The sequence below is a fragment of the Pseudozyma flocculosa genome (assembly GCF_000417875.1).
Source record: "Pseudozyma flocculosa PF-1 unplaced genomic scaffold scaffold00002, whole genome shotgun sequence".
Lineage (NCBI taxonomy): Eukaryota > Fungi > Basidiomycota > Ustilaginomycetes > Ustilaginales > Ustilaginaceae > Pseudozyma > Pseudozyma flocculosa.
This window is the reverse complement of record NW_006920870.1, coordinates 130,291-144,564: the sequence shown is the minus strand read 5'-3', so window position 1 is coordinate 144,564 and position 14,274 is coordinate 130,291. Positions and strand designations below refer to the sequence as shown.

Sequence of the window (14,274 nt, the reverse complement as noted above, 5' to 3'; positions counted from 1 at the left end):
GGCGACGACGACGATGCCGGCGGACGGATGGCGGCTGCGGCGGCTGCGGCTGCTGCTGCGGCGGCGGCCCTCGCCAGCACCGGAGGCCGACTGAGGTGGGACATCGGCAAGAGCCTCAACCAGCTGACGCCTGCCAAGGACTACGAGATCGAGTCGGATCTGATCAACATCCGCAAGACGGGCGGCAAGCGCGCGCGGCGCAAGTAGGCCTCGCCCTGCCTCGGCTCGCGCTCCATGCGCGCTGTCCCATCCCTGTGCCATCGCCTGCTCGCCTGCTCGCCTGCTCGGCCGCTCGCCACCCTAGCCGCTATCGTCGAATGGCGATGCCGCCCATCGGAACCTTCTGGACCGTCTACCACGCGGACCTAGCTCTGCTTTCGACCCTTGCCCTGCCGCGACCCCGCTGTAAAATGTGTACTTTTCACCGAACACCTTCCGCCTACCTATACCTGATTCAGCCTACACAGCAAGCCGATGCCCTATTCCTGCTCCGAGCATTGCCTTGCTTGCACCATCGTCCGGACGAGGGTCCGGAACGACGGTGCCCACGCTTGCCTCTGACGGCGTGCGATCGCGTCTTTGCTATTTCGGTCCAGGCCCGCTTCCCCGCATGGCTGGAATCGACCGACAAACCGAACCCGCGGCCGGATGGTGCGATGCGATGCGGAGCGGTGCGATGCCGCGATGCCATTCGCAATCGGAAAACGAGGGGGCAACCGGATGGTGACCCGCGAGGATGGTCTTTCACGGTTCAACCCAGTTCGTTATCGCTGTCGGAGGCAAAGCAAGGAGATGCTGAGCATGTGGACTCCGCCTTTGGATACCCCGCCTCCATTCATTCATGCCGACGGCGAACGATGCGATGCAGGAGCAAGCTCTGTACGGACGGGAAGGCAGAACCGATGGGCCGTTCGGGATGGCCGGCGGGCGTGGAGCTCTTGCCTGCGAGCGCGCGATTGCGGTCGGAGCGGCTACCGGTGCCGTACCTGCGGCGAGCAGCTCATACCTAGCCTGCGGACCGCTCCATCACCTCATCGACCTCGGGAAGGACCTCGAGTCGCCTTCCGCACGCCGACCACCTCAGCTTGCTTGCTTGCTTGCCTGTCTTTGTCCTGGAGCGTCGAGTGGCGGCCTTAGGCCTGGCTTGCCACGTTGCGGGGGTCGCATCTTGCCGAATTGAATGCACGATAGAGCGCATGGTCTCGACCGTGCGCACGACGGCTCTCTGGGTGATATCCAGGTCGAGATGGGTCGATGCGTCAGATGCGGAAGGTGGACGAGGAAGCAGGCAGGATGGATGGCACGCCATGGTGCCACCAGCCGGCGGGATGGCGACACGGGCCTCTCGCCCGATCCTCGCTGGTGCGGGTACGCTCCGATCTGCGGCGCCCGATCTTATAATCGGGGAGGCAGCTCCAGATCAAGCCGCTCGGTGCGCGAAATTCAACACCCGCTTGGCACCCAGTCCAATTTCGATCCGCGAGCGCTTAAAGCCGTTCAAGCTTTCCTGATGGCCCGTGCTTCAGCCCCCCATCTGGCCGACCTCGGCGGAACCGACCTTGAGCACCCGGCCTGGCTTGGCCTGCAGCCGCTTCACGTTTTCTCTGGGCGAAGTCGATGGCGTGCTCCAGAAACTCCGCGCTGTCAGATCGGGGGGGAAACAGTACTAGCTGTAGGCAGGCCCGCCAGCTTAGGGTCTCTCGCAGCGTGAAGTGGTGGCCGACCCTGCTTCTGATCGACATCGTCGTCGACCTTGCCTCGAAGCGAAGCCTGCAACGTGAGCGTGTCTATGACCTATAGTCATCAACGACGGATCCGATCGAGCGTGGCCGTGACTACTGGTCAGCCAATCGGCTCAACCTGGTGGACGGGGACGGCGGAGTGGGGCCGAGGCGACGCCCGGTTTCGCCAAGGTGGAGGTTGGAAGTCGAAGTCGCCCCAGGGTTGCGGCAGATGGCGTGCTCGAGAAGAACGCCAAAGGCGGCAGGCGGCCTGGCCAACTGTCGACTTTTGCCACCACGCAGGCGCGCTGCGCCCTGACCTGCACCGGGAGCAAAACTTTCAGAAGGGTCGGATCACCCGGTCGGTGGGGCCGGGGCTAAGGCCGGAGCAGGAGCTGCCCGCCCCGCCGCGGCTGGACCCCGCGCTGTCTAGCCAGAGGCCTGAGGCCTACGGTCAGGCTGGCTGCACAGCAACGTGGGTGCGCCTAGCCTGTTGGCTCTTGCTTTGCCTGGCCTGCTTCTCAATTTTGTTGCCGGCCTGCCGCCATCGATCTGGCCCCGCAACGCTGGCACGACCGAGATTCGGCCTGGCCTGGCCAGAGCCAAACGAGCGGCCAGGAAGAGGAAGAAATTCGAGCAGGCCAGCTGCACCCTCAGCCGGCTGGCCGGACAAGGCGCGCGGATGCGTCAAAGAGCGCCGCCCCGGTGGAGGGGAGGCTTGCTTGGGCCTGCCTGCCGCCATCAGCCCCCGAGGTGACACCATCCCGCCCACCCTGGCGACGTGCAGACCACGATGGCGACATCGCCGCCCCCCCGCTCCCGGCCTTTGCCTGCCCGCCCCCCCTCTGTCACCGTCTCCTGGAACGATGGCCAGCTTCCTTGGTAGCCTCCTACCCGTCCCTCGGTATGGCTCGCCCTCTTCATCAACGGCCGCGCCCGTCCTTTGCCTTCTCACCTCCTCTCACCTTTCACCTCGCTGACCTCGACGACCCCGCCCGCCATTGCGCACCCAGGACGACACCGCTAGCACGTACCAGCCAGCATCCTCCTTGGCGTCTCCATTGCTCGCCGCCCAGCCGCCTCGTTTCCGGGTCACCAGCGCACATCAGCTCGGCGATTGATTCAGGCACCACCTGCCTGCTTTCCTCGCCATCGACCGACGATTGCTGGCCGCCGCGTGCACCCCCTTCCTCGCCACCAGCTCACCGTACCGTACCGCGCCAGCACTTGCTCCTTGAGCCATCGTCTATCGCCAGCCCTCGCCAGCCCTCGCTAGTTCCATTCTTGGCTGCCTCGTGGCTCCTGCCGTTCACCCGGCCCAAACCCTCACACCGCCGCCTTTCCCGCCTTGGCTAGGCCGCCTTCTCAGCACGCCTTGGCGCTTCTGCATCGACCCACATCGCCCCTGCTGAATTGCCACGCTCCTCGACGACGCGACCGCCCGCCCGCCCGCCTTCTTCCTGTGCCTCGAGGTGGTACATATACGTCCCTATCTTCCTACGTCCAGATCTATCCTCAAGCACCCTCCCAGCACCCATCCATTCCTGCCTATCCTCCGTTGACGACTGCTTTGGTCCTGCGGCGCGCCTTTTCGACGACGCCTGCTTCATCTATCTCCTTCCAATCCTAGGTCGGGTCCTCGAGCGCCACCCTCGCGGTCGACTCCACCTTTTTCCTCTCGACGCAGCATCTGCGACCGCCCCGTCGACCGCTGCGGCAGCGACCACATCCGCCCACCATGCCGCCAAACGATGCCGCACAAGGCTCCGGCGGCTTCAAGGCCAAGTCGGCCAAGGCCTTCCGCAAGCTGGTCAGCTACGATGACCAGGAGTTTGCCCGCCTCGGCGTCCCGGTCGTCAGCACCTATGACTACTTCCGTGACCTGGGCCGAGGGCCAGGGAACATGGTGAGAGTGCCTCGCGTCAGTGTGCGACTTTGGCGCAGCGGCCACTGATCCCTCGTCGCTCTTCTTCTGTTTCCACCCCTCGGCGCCGCAGCTGGTCGACTACTTCGACTCGCTCTTCCCCATCCGGCACTGGCTGCCGTCGTACAACCTTCAGTGGCTCATCGGCGATCTCATCGCCGGTATCACCGTCGCCCTCGTGCTCGTGCCCCAGTCGATGTCGTATGCCATCCTCGCCGGCCTCAAGCCCGAGTTCGGTCTCTACTCCTCGTTTGTCGGCGTCATGATCTACGCCATCTTTGCCACCTCCAAGGACGTCACCATCGGCCCGGTCGCCGTCATGTCGCTCCAGACGTTCAACGTCGTCAACAGCGTTCTGGACAAGACCGACGTGTGGACTGCCGAGCAGATCGCCTCGGCGCTCGCCTTCCTCTGCGGCATCGTCTGCCTCGGCATCGGCATCATCCGCATCGGCTGGATCATCGAGTTCATCCCGACGCCCGCCGTGGCAGGCTTCATGACGGGATCGGCCATCAGCATCGCCGCCGGTCAGGTGCCCAAGCTCCTCGGCCTGTCGAGCGTCAAGACCAACGGCACCGCCACCTACCAGGTCATCATCGACACGCTCAAGGCGCTGCCCAACACCAACCTCAACGCCGCCTTTGGCCTACCGGCGCTCGCCTTCCTCTACGCCTCGCGCTCCTTCTTCAAGTGGCTGCCCACGCGGTACCCGCAACTGGGCAAGACGGCCTTCTTCCTCACCGTCCTGCGCAACGCCTTTGTCATCATCGTCTTCACCATCGCCAGCCGCGTCTGGGTGGGCCAGTACAAGGACCCGAAAAAGTACCCCATCAGCATCCTCAAGACGGTGCCCCGCGGCTTCCAGCACATCGGCCAGCCCACCCTCGACACGCAGCTGTTTGCCGACATGGCTGGCCAGCTGCCCGTCTCGGTCATTGTGCTGCTCCTCGAGCACATCGCCATCGCCAAGTCGTTTGGCCGCCTCAACAACTACAAGATCAACCCCAACCAGGAGCTCATCGCCATCGGCGTCACCAACCTCGTCGGACCGTGCTTTGGCGGCTACGCGGCCACCGGCTCCTTCTCGCGCACCGCCATCAAGTCCAAGTCGGGCGTCCGCACGCCGCTGGCCGGTTGGTTCACGGGCATCCTCGTCCTGATCGCCATCTACGCCCTGACCGGCACCTTCTACTGGATCCCCAACGCCGTCCTCTCGGCCGTCATCATCCACGCCGTCGGCGACCTCATCACGCCGCTCTCGGTCACCTACAAGTTCTGGCTGATCAGCCCGCTTGAGATGATCATCTTCCTCGCCGCCGTGTTTGTCACCATCTTTTCGAGCATCGAGAACGGCGTCTACACGTCGGTCGCGGCATCGCTGGTGCTCCTCCTCGTCCGCATCGCACGGCCCCGAGGCAGGTGGCTCGGCGTCGTCCGCGTCCACCACGGCACCACGTCGCCCGACCAGTCGACCGTCACGCTCTCGCACCGCGACGTCTTCGTTCCGCTGGACGACAAGGACGGCCTGCGCGACCCGTCGATCCGCGTCGAGGCGCCGCCGCCCGGCGTCCTCATCTACCGCTTCGAGGAGGCCTTCACCTACCCGAACGCGTCGCACCTGGCCGACCTGCTCATCGAGAAGGCCAAGGTCGAGACCCGGCCCGGACGGCCGCTCGACTACGCCAAGCCTGGCGACCGTCCCTGGAACGACCCGGGCCCGGCGAACCCCGCCTTCAGCAAGCTCGCCAACTGTGTCAAGCGCCGACGCGACGGCAAAGAGGCCGACGCCAACGTCGACCTCACCGACCGCAGGCCGCTGCTCAAGGCCTTCATCTTTGACTTTTCCTCGGTCAGCAACGTCGACACGACCTCGATCCAGACGCTGGTCGACGTGCGCGCCGCGGTCGAGCGCTGGGCCGACGCCAAGGTCGAGTTCCACTTTGCCAACATCCTCTCGCCCTGGATTCGCAGGGGCCTGCTTGCCGGCGGCTTCGGAACGGGTCTGGCATCGCGGCACATTACCGAGGTGGCGCCCGTCGTTTCGCAGCGCGAGGCCACCACGCTGCCGCCCAAGGAGCAGCGCGAGCGCGAGCAGGCCGAGCGGGAACGCCGCGCACGCGCCATTCAGCGGGCCCTGTCGGGCAAGGACGTCGACGAGCACACCTACCCGTCGTCGGCCGCCGCCACCGCCGCTGCGGGCATCGCCCCCGATGTCAAGTCGCCCTACGTGCTCGAGGATATCGAGGCCGAGGGCTCGTCTTCGCCTTCGAGGGACAGCATCGAGAAGAGCCTCGAGGAGGGCAGGACTGGCGGAACCACCGAAGACGGCCACGACGCCAATGCCGGGCGGCCGGGACCGCGGGATAGCCAGATTTCGATCCCCATCATCTGGGGCAACGACCTGACTCCCTTCTTCCACCTCGACCTGAGCGCCGCCCTCGCCGCGGCCAGCGTCGGTGTTGAGGCTTCGCGTCAGCAGCAGCAGCAGCAGCAGTAGCAGCGGTGGCTGAACGGCGTTGGATGGCCATCCGATTGCTTCGCCGTCCTCGCCGCCTTCCCGCCCCGTCCGCCGTTCCAGGGTATACCAGAGAGTTTTGTAGTCATGACCGCAACGCAGCCCCCCAGCCTCACCATCATAAAAACGGAGCTCGTCGAGAGCACTTTTCCCCCTACGCACGCGGAACGACCGCTTCCACGACCGCTTCCTCGCATTCTCATCTTTAGCTAGCCATCGACCCGCTTTTACGACGATCGTATAGACGCGCAAACAAACAGAAACGTACCACGCATCCTGGCGCGCACGCCCCGCATCATTGGGCGCATCGGTCTCCCCTGCTGCGGGCGGGCGTGGCGGAGGGTTGAGTTGGCACGGTTGCGGACTGACCGGCTTGCATCGCAGCAGGGAAGGGGCTGGCTGGCTTCAAGTTTGGTGCGTGGCGCGAGGGCGGTCGAGTACGTGGGAGGAGCCATCTCGTCGGCTCCGAAAATTCCGTCCGATCACGCCGTGGCCGGCTGGCCTCGCGGGGGGCCCAGCTTGCTGACACTCGGGCTGGCCGTGGGCCCCGCCGCCCGCCGCTGCCGCTGACCTCCCGACATTCGAGATTCGGAGCCTTGGCCCAGCGTCGCTCGACCTTCGCCCTCACCCCATCCCATCACCTCCACGGTGCCTGAACTCCGCTTCACGATCCACCTTCATCCCCGCACACCAACCGCAATCCGGCCATCCCTCTGACACCTTTTCGACTCGATCTCGACCCCGTCCAGGCCCTCCCGCCATACCCTTCACTCGAACGGATCCAACCATGTTCGCCACACGCCTTGTGCGCTTCACTGCCGGCCGGGCGGTGCGGGCGAGCAACGCCTCTACGAGCGTCGCCACGCTGGCGCCGCGCCTCAAGGCGAGCACCAACGTGACGGGCGTCGACGTGCACCCCTCGCCGCTGTCGGCGCTGGCCGAGACGTACACCAAGACGCTGTCGCTGCTGTCGAGCCTGCCCGAGTCGTCCGTGTACCGGCAGAGCACAGCGGCGCTGACGCAGCACCACCTCGACGTCGTCCAGCGCGCCCTCGACGCGCAGCGCGGCCACGAAAACGACGCGCAGAAGATCGAAGACCTCATCAGGGAGACCGAGGAGCAGCTCGAATGGCCCTATGTCGAGGACGGGCTGCGTCAGGCCAAGACCGAGCTCGGCCTCGTCGCAAACATGCTCGAGTGGAAGGCGTGAGTGTCCCGGGACCCATCCCCATTCCCGTCCCTGCATCCTCCTTCTCGCCTTGGTCCCACCACTCTCGACTCGCCGACCCCATTCGCCTTCGCTGCTCGCTCGAGGCTGCACTGCACTCGCTCCACGCACAGACGACGACTGACACTGGCCCGATCTTCACCTTCCCTCCTCCACCCATCCCTTCATCCACCTTTTCACCTCTGCCCGACTGGTCACGCTTCGCAGGTGGGAGCCGTTGGAGCACCCTCCCCCGCCGAACCAGTGGCACTACTTCAGCATGGCCGAGGAGGCGGGCGAGGGCGGCGAGGACCAGAACGTCGATGGCGGCAAGCAGTAAAGGCCTGCCCCACCGCGTCAGCCCAAGCGCTCTGCGACACAGGCGCACTTTCACACTTGTTGCAGCAGCAGCAGCAGGAGCAGCAGCATGGACCGACAAGCTAGCCTCCATGCCGAGTGAGACCGCAGACAACGCAATTGGCGCGCACAGCCCTGCAATGGTATCGCATTCGAGATCAGCTCGTGAGCGTCGAGCGAGGCGCGGTGGTGTCCTTCCACGACCCCGCAGACAGTCGCCATCGCAGGCAGGCAGGCAGGCAGGCAGGAGATGGACGAGATGAGATGCCCTGCGACACCTGCCGGCGAGCCCGCATCGGAAAGGGGTTGTGCACGACAGGCCGGGCCCGCCAATCATGCGGTGCTGGTCCACTCCGCGCCGAGCACCTTTTCCATCCTGCCCTCGAGGCCCTTTCCGTCGAGCCACTGCTGGACGCTGCGGAGGTCGCTCTTGTTGCGCTTGCCGCCGTAGGCGACGACCTCTTTGCCGCCCACCTCTTGTCGCTCCGTCATTTCCTCAAACGTGTCAAAGGCGCGCTCCACGTCCTCCTCTCTGAACTTTTCGCTGACCTTTTTGTGGCCCGAGGGTATGTCGGCCCACGACTGCGACTTGATGCGCGACCAGAACGTGTCGAGCGACACGGTGGCGTCGCGCAGCTGCTGCTGTACCGCCGCGCGGTCCGGTGTTGCCGTCGCGGCAGGCGGCGACGACGAGGAGGTGGTGGTGGTGGTGGTGGAGGGTGACGATGCTGCTGCTGCGGGCGATGGCGGTAGGGGTGGGAGCGGATGTTCGAGGACGATCAGGCCCGGCTTGCCCGCCAGCACAAAGCCCGTGAGCGGGGGAGAGTGCGAGAGGGCGTACGTGACAATGTCGGAGCGCTTCTCGCGCGACGAGAGCGAGGGGAGGTAGGACCAGGTGCGCAGCACCCGTCGAGACGCCGCGACGTCGGCTGCTGTTGCCGACGGGGGCGTAGCAGCACCGTTGGCGCCGGCTACGGCGGAGGACGAGGAAGGGGCACCTTGAGCGGCGTCGGTGGTGGGTGGCTGCGAGGCGAGGCCGTCCAAGACGACCTGACTGACCCGCTCCACGATGTCCATGACGAGTCCGACGGCATCCCCCTCGTCGTTTGCCTCGTCGGCCTGCTGCTGCTGCTCCCTTTCCGCCTCGACGGCCTTGACAGCCTCGCAGACCCTGTCAAAGAGGTCGCGGCTCAGCCAGTCTGGACTGCGCACCGTCACCCGCGGGTGGACGTAGCTCTGCCCGATGGCGCTGGCGACGGCCGTGGGTCTGCGCACGACAAAGTCGAGGTCGAGCTTGACCTTGCGCCGCTGCCAGCCGTCCGACTGTACCTCTGCGCCGTTTTCCGGGTGGATGAGGAGCGACATGTGGATGTGGGACGGAAGGCGGTCTTTTAGGCGGTGCGAGGTGGTCGATCCCAGTTCCGAGAGGGGCAGGTTGAGGTACTCGCCCACCTGGCCCCGTCGATCCCAGGACGGCCCGGGTATGGACATCGAGAGGCGGATAGGTGGCGGTGGCGGGTCAGAGATCGAGCTGGGATCTCTGCGCAAGCATGCAAAAGCCCCCCGGACTCACGAGTCGTATGGCATCGGCGTCCCTGTCCGAGAGCTCGAGCTCGTCGTCGCCCTGCCACATTGCCGTGATGAGCTCGAGGGCCGAGAGGTGCGAGCTGAGCGTCTCGGGGGGCAGCACCGTCCCCGCCGCTGCGGGCGCCGTGTTGGCGGCGTCTATCGTTGCCATGACGGTGCAGGGGCGCGGTTGCGAATCAGCTCTGCCGGGCAAGGAGAAGGATGATGTGCGTGGGGGCTAGCAAGGTGTCGTCGGCAACGTGGGCCAGGAGCAAGAAGAAGGCGGGGAGTATGGGCTAGACCGGAGCCAGATCTCGGAAGGCGGAGTCCCCACCAGCTCAGCCGAGCAGGGCGGCCGTCGGTCCGTCCGCCTGCCTGGCTGACTGGCTGCTGAACAGACCGGCACTCCACCTCGAGGCGCCGGAATTCGGAAATCGACTCTGACCGTCGCCCCCGCGACTCCTCTTCCAACTCTTCCCACCCGGCGACTTGCCCAGACTGGCAGCGACAACGGGGCTCTAGCTCCAGGGATCGACATCGAGATCGTGCCTCCTAGGGCCGTCGCTGGCTGCTATCTGGACAGAGGCGAAAAGCGGCGATGCGCCGACCGTGTTGTGCATGCAAGATTCCAGGGGTGGCAAAGCCTAGCCAGGATCTCGTCCCTGTCCCCGAGGGCTGGCTTCTTCCTGTCTCTCTGCCTATCTGCCTGTCTATCTCTGTGTCTGTCTGTGTCTGTCTCTGTCTCTGTGTCTGCTGCGCGCCTACTGGTACGCCTTGCCCTGGGACCGGGTGAGCTGCTTCTGCTGCTGCCGCTGCTGCTTTTCCTCGTTGGAGCTGCCGTCGTCGTTGTCGACCTCTCCGACGAAATCCTTCCAGCTGTGCTCGGTGGCCTCCTTGTGCTGCTTGATGATCTTGTCGCCCTCGCTCGGGATCTGGGTGATGGCGGCCATACCAATCAGCGAGGCGAGCGTCAGGCCCTGGGCCCACACGCGCGCCTGCACCAGCTTTTGCGCAAACGACAGCGGCTGCGTGTTGATGTAGGCAAACGTCAGGCCCATCGACGTCACCCAGCTGCAGATCGGCGGCGGCGGCGCAGCGGGGGCGGGGGCGGGCAGAGGGGACCGAAGGGGATGCGAGAGTGTCAGCGGGACCTTGATCGTCCAAGGCGGCGACAGGTGCGGGGCCTCGAGCTCGGCCTCACCTTCCGGCGACGACGCCAAACTTGTTCTCCTTTGCCCAGGTGAGGGCCTTGTCGCGGAACGACAGCTGGTCCCACTGCCTCTCCTCGCTGGTCTGATACCTCCTCTGGATGGCGGCGCCCTTGTCGGAATAGTGCTCTTTCTGCGCGGATGGAGAAGAGGAATGAAGAGAGCGAAACGACTCAGCCAACGCTCACTCGACCTGCCTGCAATGTCGGCGCGGGCCGGGATGCAGAGGGACGCACGTCAAAGGCGATGCCGGCCTTGTCTGCTCGGATGACGCCGGTGGCGATGCCGACGGAAAAGACGAGCGACGTCTTGATGGCGGGGGTGAGGTTGCGGAACGTCGGGAGCGAGCGGTTGGCCAGAAAGGCGACGGGGGCGGCGCAGAGGGTGCCGACTGCGAAGCCAGTGGCGGCGGCGCTGATTGCCGTGTTGTATTGCCTGTCGATAAGGGACGAGGGGGGCGTTGGTAGAGAGGAGAGGGGAGAGATGAGCCGTCAAGGTCAATAGGCGTGTTGGGGGCTACGCTGAGGTGTGCCAGGCTGAGAGCGCGCACTCACGCCTCTCGCTTTGCGACGTCGCCGACCTGTCGGTGGGTTCCGTAGGACATGGCTGCTTGGTGAGTGGTGCTCGACGACGAGGGGAGGCTGATGTGGGACTGCGAGTGCAGCAGTGTATCGCAGGTGATGCGTGGGGTGGCAAGGAAGCGGACGAGGTGGCGTTTGATCCGGGATGAAGAGAGGCAAGAAGGTGAGGGATATGGTGGAAACGACAAACGACAAACGAGGACGAGGACGAGGAGGTAAACCTTAGGGCAGAGTCGAGGTTGCCCGCCCCGCGTCGTCAGGCTCAGGCCGGGTTGGGTTTTTGGCCGTCGCCCTCCGGTCCGATCCTGCCTCAGCCAACGCCCGCCTGCCTCTCCTCCACTTTTCTTCCGAAGTTGGCCGAGGAACCGCGGGCGGCGGCGGCGGCGGCGGCGGCGCGGGTGACATCAGAGGCGGGTTTCCTCTGCCTGTCCGCTTTCTCCAGGGCCAACCAACCAGGAGGCAGGGTCCAGACGAGGGCCCTGACTCAGGCAGGCAGTCCAGCTGCTGGCAAGCAAGCAAGCAAGCACACCCTACCGTACCCCGGGCCTCGTCTGGCTGGCCTCAGACAGCCCTAGCCTCGTCGACGCATGTATCGCAGAACGCCTTCCGCTTGTCGAATTACGGGCGATGCTGACGCCCCGCTGATACAGCGCCACCGGGGCCATGCGACTACAGTCGATCAGACTGGCTCCACCAACACCCACCACCACCCTCGCCCCTGCCGTCGCGGCACCCCGCTACGCCACGCGGATCTTTTCCAGCTGCGGAATCAGCCGGTCAAAGCTCTCCATCGCCTTCGAGTAGAGCTCAATCTGCCCCTCGGCGTACGTCGACAGAATGTCGCGCATCTCCTGCTCCTTGGCCAGCTTGAAGATCTCGTGCTCCTTGAACACCTCGTTGTTAAACGCCTGCGATGTGTCGTGCGCAGACGTCACCGCGTCTTGCAGCTGTGAGGCGCGACGCGGTGCAGCAGAAAGAACGACGGTCGTGAGCATGCAGGCCAATCGACACCCAGCGCAAGCAAAGCCCGCCCACTCACCTCCTTGATGCGTCCGTCGAGCCTCTGCATCCTCTCCACCCTCGTCCTCTCCTCGTCGACGCCCCGGAAGCTGTCCACCTTGTCCTTGAGGTACCCGCCGATCCCCGCGCCGCGCACCCCGCCGTGGCCGTGCCCCGCGCCGTGCGGGCTCGACAGGCTCGCAAGCCGGTCGCGCTCCGACACGACGCCCGACAGGTAGTCGGTCAGCTCCTCGAAATCCAGCTGCTTGGTGTCGCGCAGCTTGAGCACCGACTTGTGCGAATTGGCGTACGACAGCAGCGCGTGCATCTGAGACAGCATCGAGTCGGTCGAGCGGGCCGACTGGTTCGATGACACAAGACGCCAGGTCAAAGGAGTCGGGAGACAGGGCGCAGCAGGTAGGGGCGAGCCGGAGGCGTGAGCTGGCCTGCTCCATTGCTGCCCGTGTGGCATCCACGGCGCGGACGCGCGCTCGTCTGGCAGAATCGACTCACCGTGATGCGCTGCAGCCTGGCAAACTCGAGCATCGTCGAGGCGAAGCGGTTGAGCGGATCGGTGATGCCGCTCTCGAGGTAGCCGAGCCCTTCAAAGCTCGTCGCCAGGTCCTCGTAGTCGGTCGACAGGTCTTCGAGCGATGTACCCATTTGCGGAGCGAAGACGTCACCAAACGGCAGAGCTGGGGTCAAGGTCAGCGTACCGCACACGTTGGTCAATGTGGGTGGGGTGAGAATGTCAGGGCATCGATCTGACTAAGGGAGGCATCGAGGCCGTTGCGGACAACCAACGAGCGAGCTCGTCACCCGGCAGGCCACGCCGGCACAGCCCGCGGACGAGCACCGCCCAGAGACGGGGACGAGAGGATAGTGGGTGGGCGGAGTAAGGGAGCGCGGAGGATCGGGGACGCGCGACGCTCACCTGAGATGCGGGAGCGGTTGCGCGCGAGGACGCGTTCCGTGCCAGACAGGCCCTCTTCGAGCTTGTCGATGCTGTCGCGGATCTCGAGGAAGCGCTCGTCGGGCTTCCTGACCTTTGTGAAGGCGTTGAGGAGAGTGTCGGAGAGGCTGTCGAGGAGGCTGGGGGGCGCCGTGTTCTCGTGCTGCGATCCCGAAATGAGCGAGCCGCCGCCGGTTCCAGAGCCCGAGGCGAGGATGTTGTGCGAAGAGTTGTGGGCATGCATGTCGACTTGCTGTTGATCGTGGAGGCAGAGCCGAGGCGAGCCGAGCGAGGAGCGGGTCGGCGGTCAGCGATCAAGGTCCAGGATCATCGCCGTCGCCGTCGTTGTCGTTGTCGCGGTCGCCGTCGCCATCGCCTGCTTACCCATTCCGTCGACTCGAGAAAGCTTCTGAGCAGCTGGCTGCGCTGGAGAGTGGGGTGCCGGCATATTCTCTCGAGAAACAGCTGGAGGCTGTGCAGGGGTGGTGGAGCGGGCGAGCAGATAAGAAGCGAGAAGGAGGCTCAGCATCTGCAGTGGTATCGGCACGATCCAACCTCGCGGACTGTCCTGGCTACCCACTCTGCGGTTCGCTTCTCGATGAACTCGGGGCTGAAGCGGTCGCCGGTGAGGTACTCTAACCGGTGCTTTTCGGGGAGGGGTGCGACGATGCAGGCGGGAAAGTCGCGCTTGAGGCCGTCTCTGAGAAAGGTAAAGTCGTTGAACCTCCTCCTTGTTGCCATGTAGGTCCTGGAGAAGTGGGCGAGGTTGGTCTCTGCGCGGATGCCGTAGGAGATGAACGAGTCCTTTTGACCCTCGAGCTCCTTTCTGGGGTCGAGGACCTGGACCATGAGGTATCCGGCCCAGGAGAGCCTGGTGGCGTCGTCGTTGTCGTATGCGGTTGCGAGCCTGCTGGGACCTGCGGATACGGCGGCGCTGGACGAGGGTCCCGGTGCTGGGGACGACGAGTGCGGATCCGAGGCTGGGTTGGGCATCGAGGTGAAGACGGGCTGGGAGTCTGCGGCGTCCTTGTTGTCCCAGGTGACTGAGGTGAAGGTGTCTTGGTCGTGCTCGTCCATCATGGCGAGGGAGGTGCAGGGGGAGGCGGGGCAGGGGCAGGAGATGGGTTGGTCGTGGTGGTGGTGGTGGTGGTGGTGGTGGCGGCGGCCAAAGAGGTGGAGTCGCATCTGGCTGCAGGCATCGCGTGGATGGCGGGCGGTGCAGGCAGCCAGGGCAGCTGGGCCAG

General features: G+C 65.3%; 6 protein-coding genes across 6 annotated transcripts in view; 3 read left to right on the top strand and 3 right to left on the bottom strand.

The window, feature by feature from the left end:
- Positions 1 to 207, top strand: part of PFL1_00725 (uncharacterized protein) — a gene marked incomplete at both ends in the record, with an annotated part of 2,721 nt that extends 2,514 nt beyond the window's left edge. The window contains one exon of the mRNA XM_007878227.1: positions 78 to 207. Coding sequence (XP_007876418.1) covers positions 78 to 207 — 130 coding nt within the window. The remainder of the gene's footprint in view (positions 1 to 77) is intronic.
- Positions 208 to 3,459: 3,252 nt separating this feature from the next.
- On the top strand, positions 3,460 to 6,142 carry PFL1_00724 (uncharacterized protein; the record flags this gene model as incomplete). The annotated part of the gene is made up of 2 exons (XM_007878226.1): positions 3,460 to 3,627; positions 3,719 to 6,142. 2 exons carry the CDS (start codon positions 3,460 to 3,462, stop codon positions 6,140 to 6,142), a joined length of 2,592 nt encoding a protein of 863 aa, XP_007876417.1.
- Positions 6,143 to 6,947: 805 nt separating this feature from the next.
- On the top strand, positions 6,948 to 7,707 carry PFL1_00723 (uncharacterized protein; the record flags this gene model as incomplete). The annotated part of the gene is made up of 2 exons (XM_007878225.1): positions 6,948 to 7,366; positions 7,596 to 7,707. The coding sequence occupies 2 exons, from the start codon at positions 6,948 to 6,950 to the stop codon at positions 7,705 to 7,707; spliced, it is 531 nt and encodes a 176-aa protein (XP_007876416.1).
- A 350-nt stretch (positions 7,708 to 8,057) lies between these two features.
- Positions 8,058 to 9,462, bottom strand: PFL1_00722 (uncharacterized protein; the record flags this gene model as incomplete). Its single annotated transcript, XM_007878224.1, has 2 exons — positions 8,058 to 9,176; positions 9,298 to 9,462. The coding sequence occupies 2 exons, from the start codon at positions 9,460 to 9,462 to the stop codon at positions 8,058 to 8,060; spliced, it is 1,284 nt and encodes a 427-aa protein (XP_007876415.1).
- A 589-nt stretch (positions 9,463 to 10,051) lies between these two features.
- PFL1_00721 (uncharacterized protein) lies at positions 10,052 to 11,102 on the bottom strand (the record flags this gene model as incomplete). Its single annotated transcript, XM_007878223.1, has 4 exons — positions 10,052 to 10,361; positions 10,492 to 10,631; positions 10,735 to 10,933; positions 11,053 to 11,102. The coding sequence occupies 4 exons, from the start codon at positions 11,100 to 11,102 to the stop codon at positions 10,052 to 10,054; spliced, it is 699 nt and encodes a 232-aa protein (XP_007876414.1).
- A 714-nt stretch (positions 11,103 to 11,816) lies between these two features.
- PFL1_00720 (uncharacterized protein) lies at positions 11,817 to 14,110 on the bottom strand (the record flags this gene model as incomplete). The annotated part of the gene is made up of 6 exons (XM_007878222.1): positions 11,817 to 12,026; positions 12,119 to 12,439; positions 12,592 to 12,722; positions 13,013 to 13,283; positions 13,415 to 13,502; positions 13,611 to 14,110. 6 exons carry the CDS (start codon positions 14,108 to 14,110, stop codon positions 11,817 to 11,819), a joined length of 1,521 nt encoding a protein of 506 aa, XP_007876413.1.
- Positions 14,111 to 14,274: the final 164 nt, after the last annotated feature.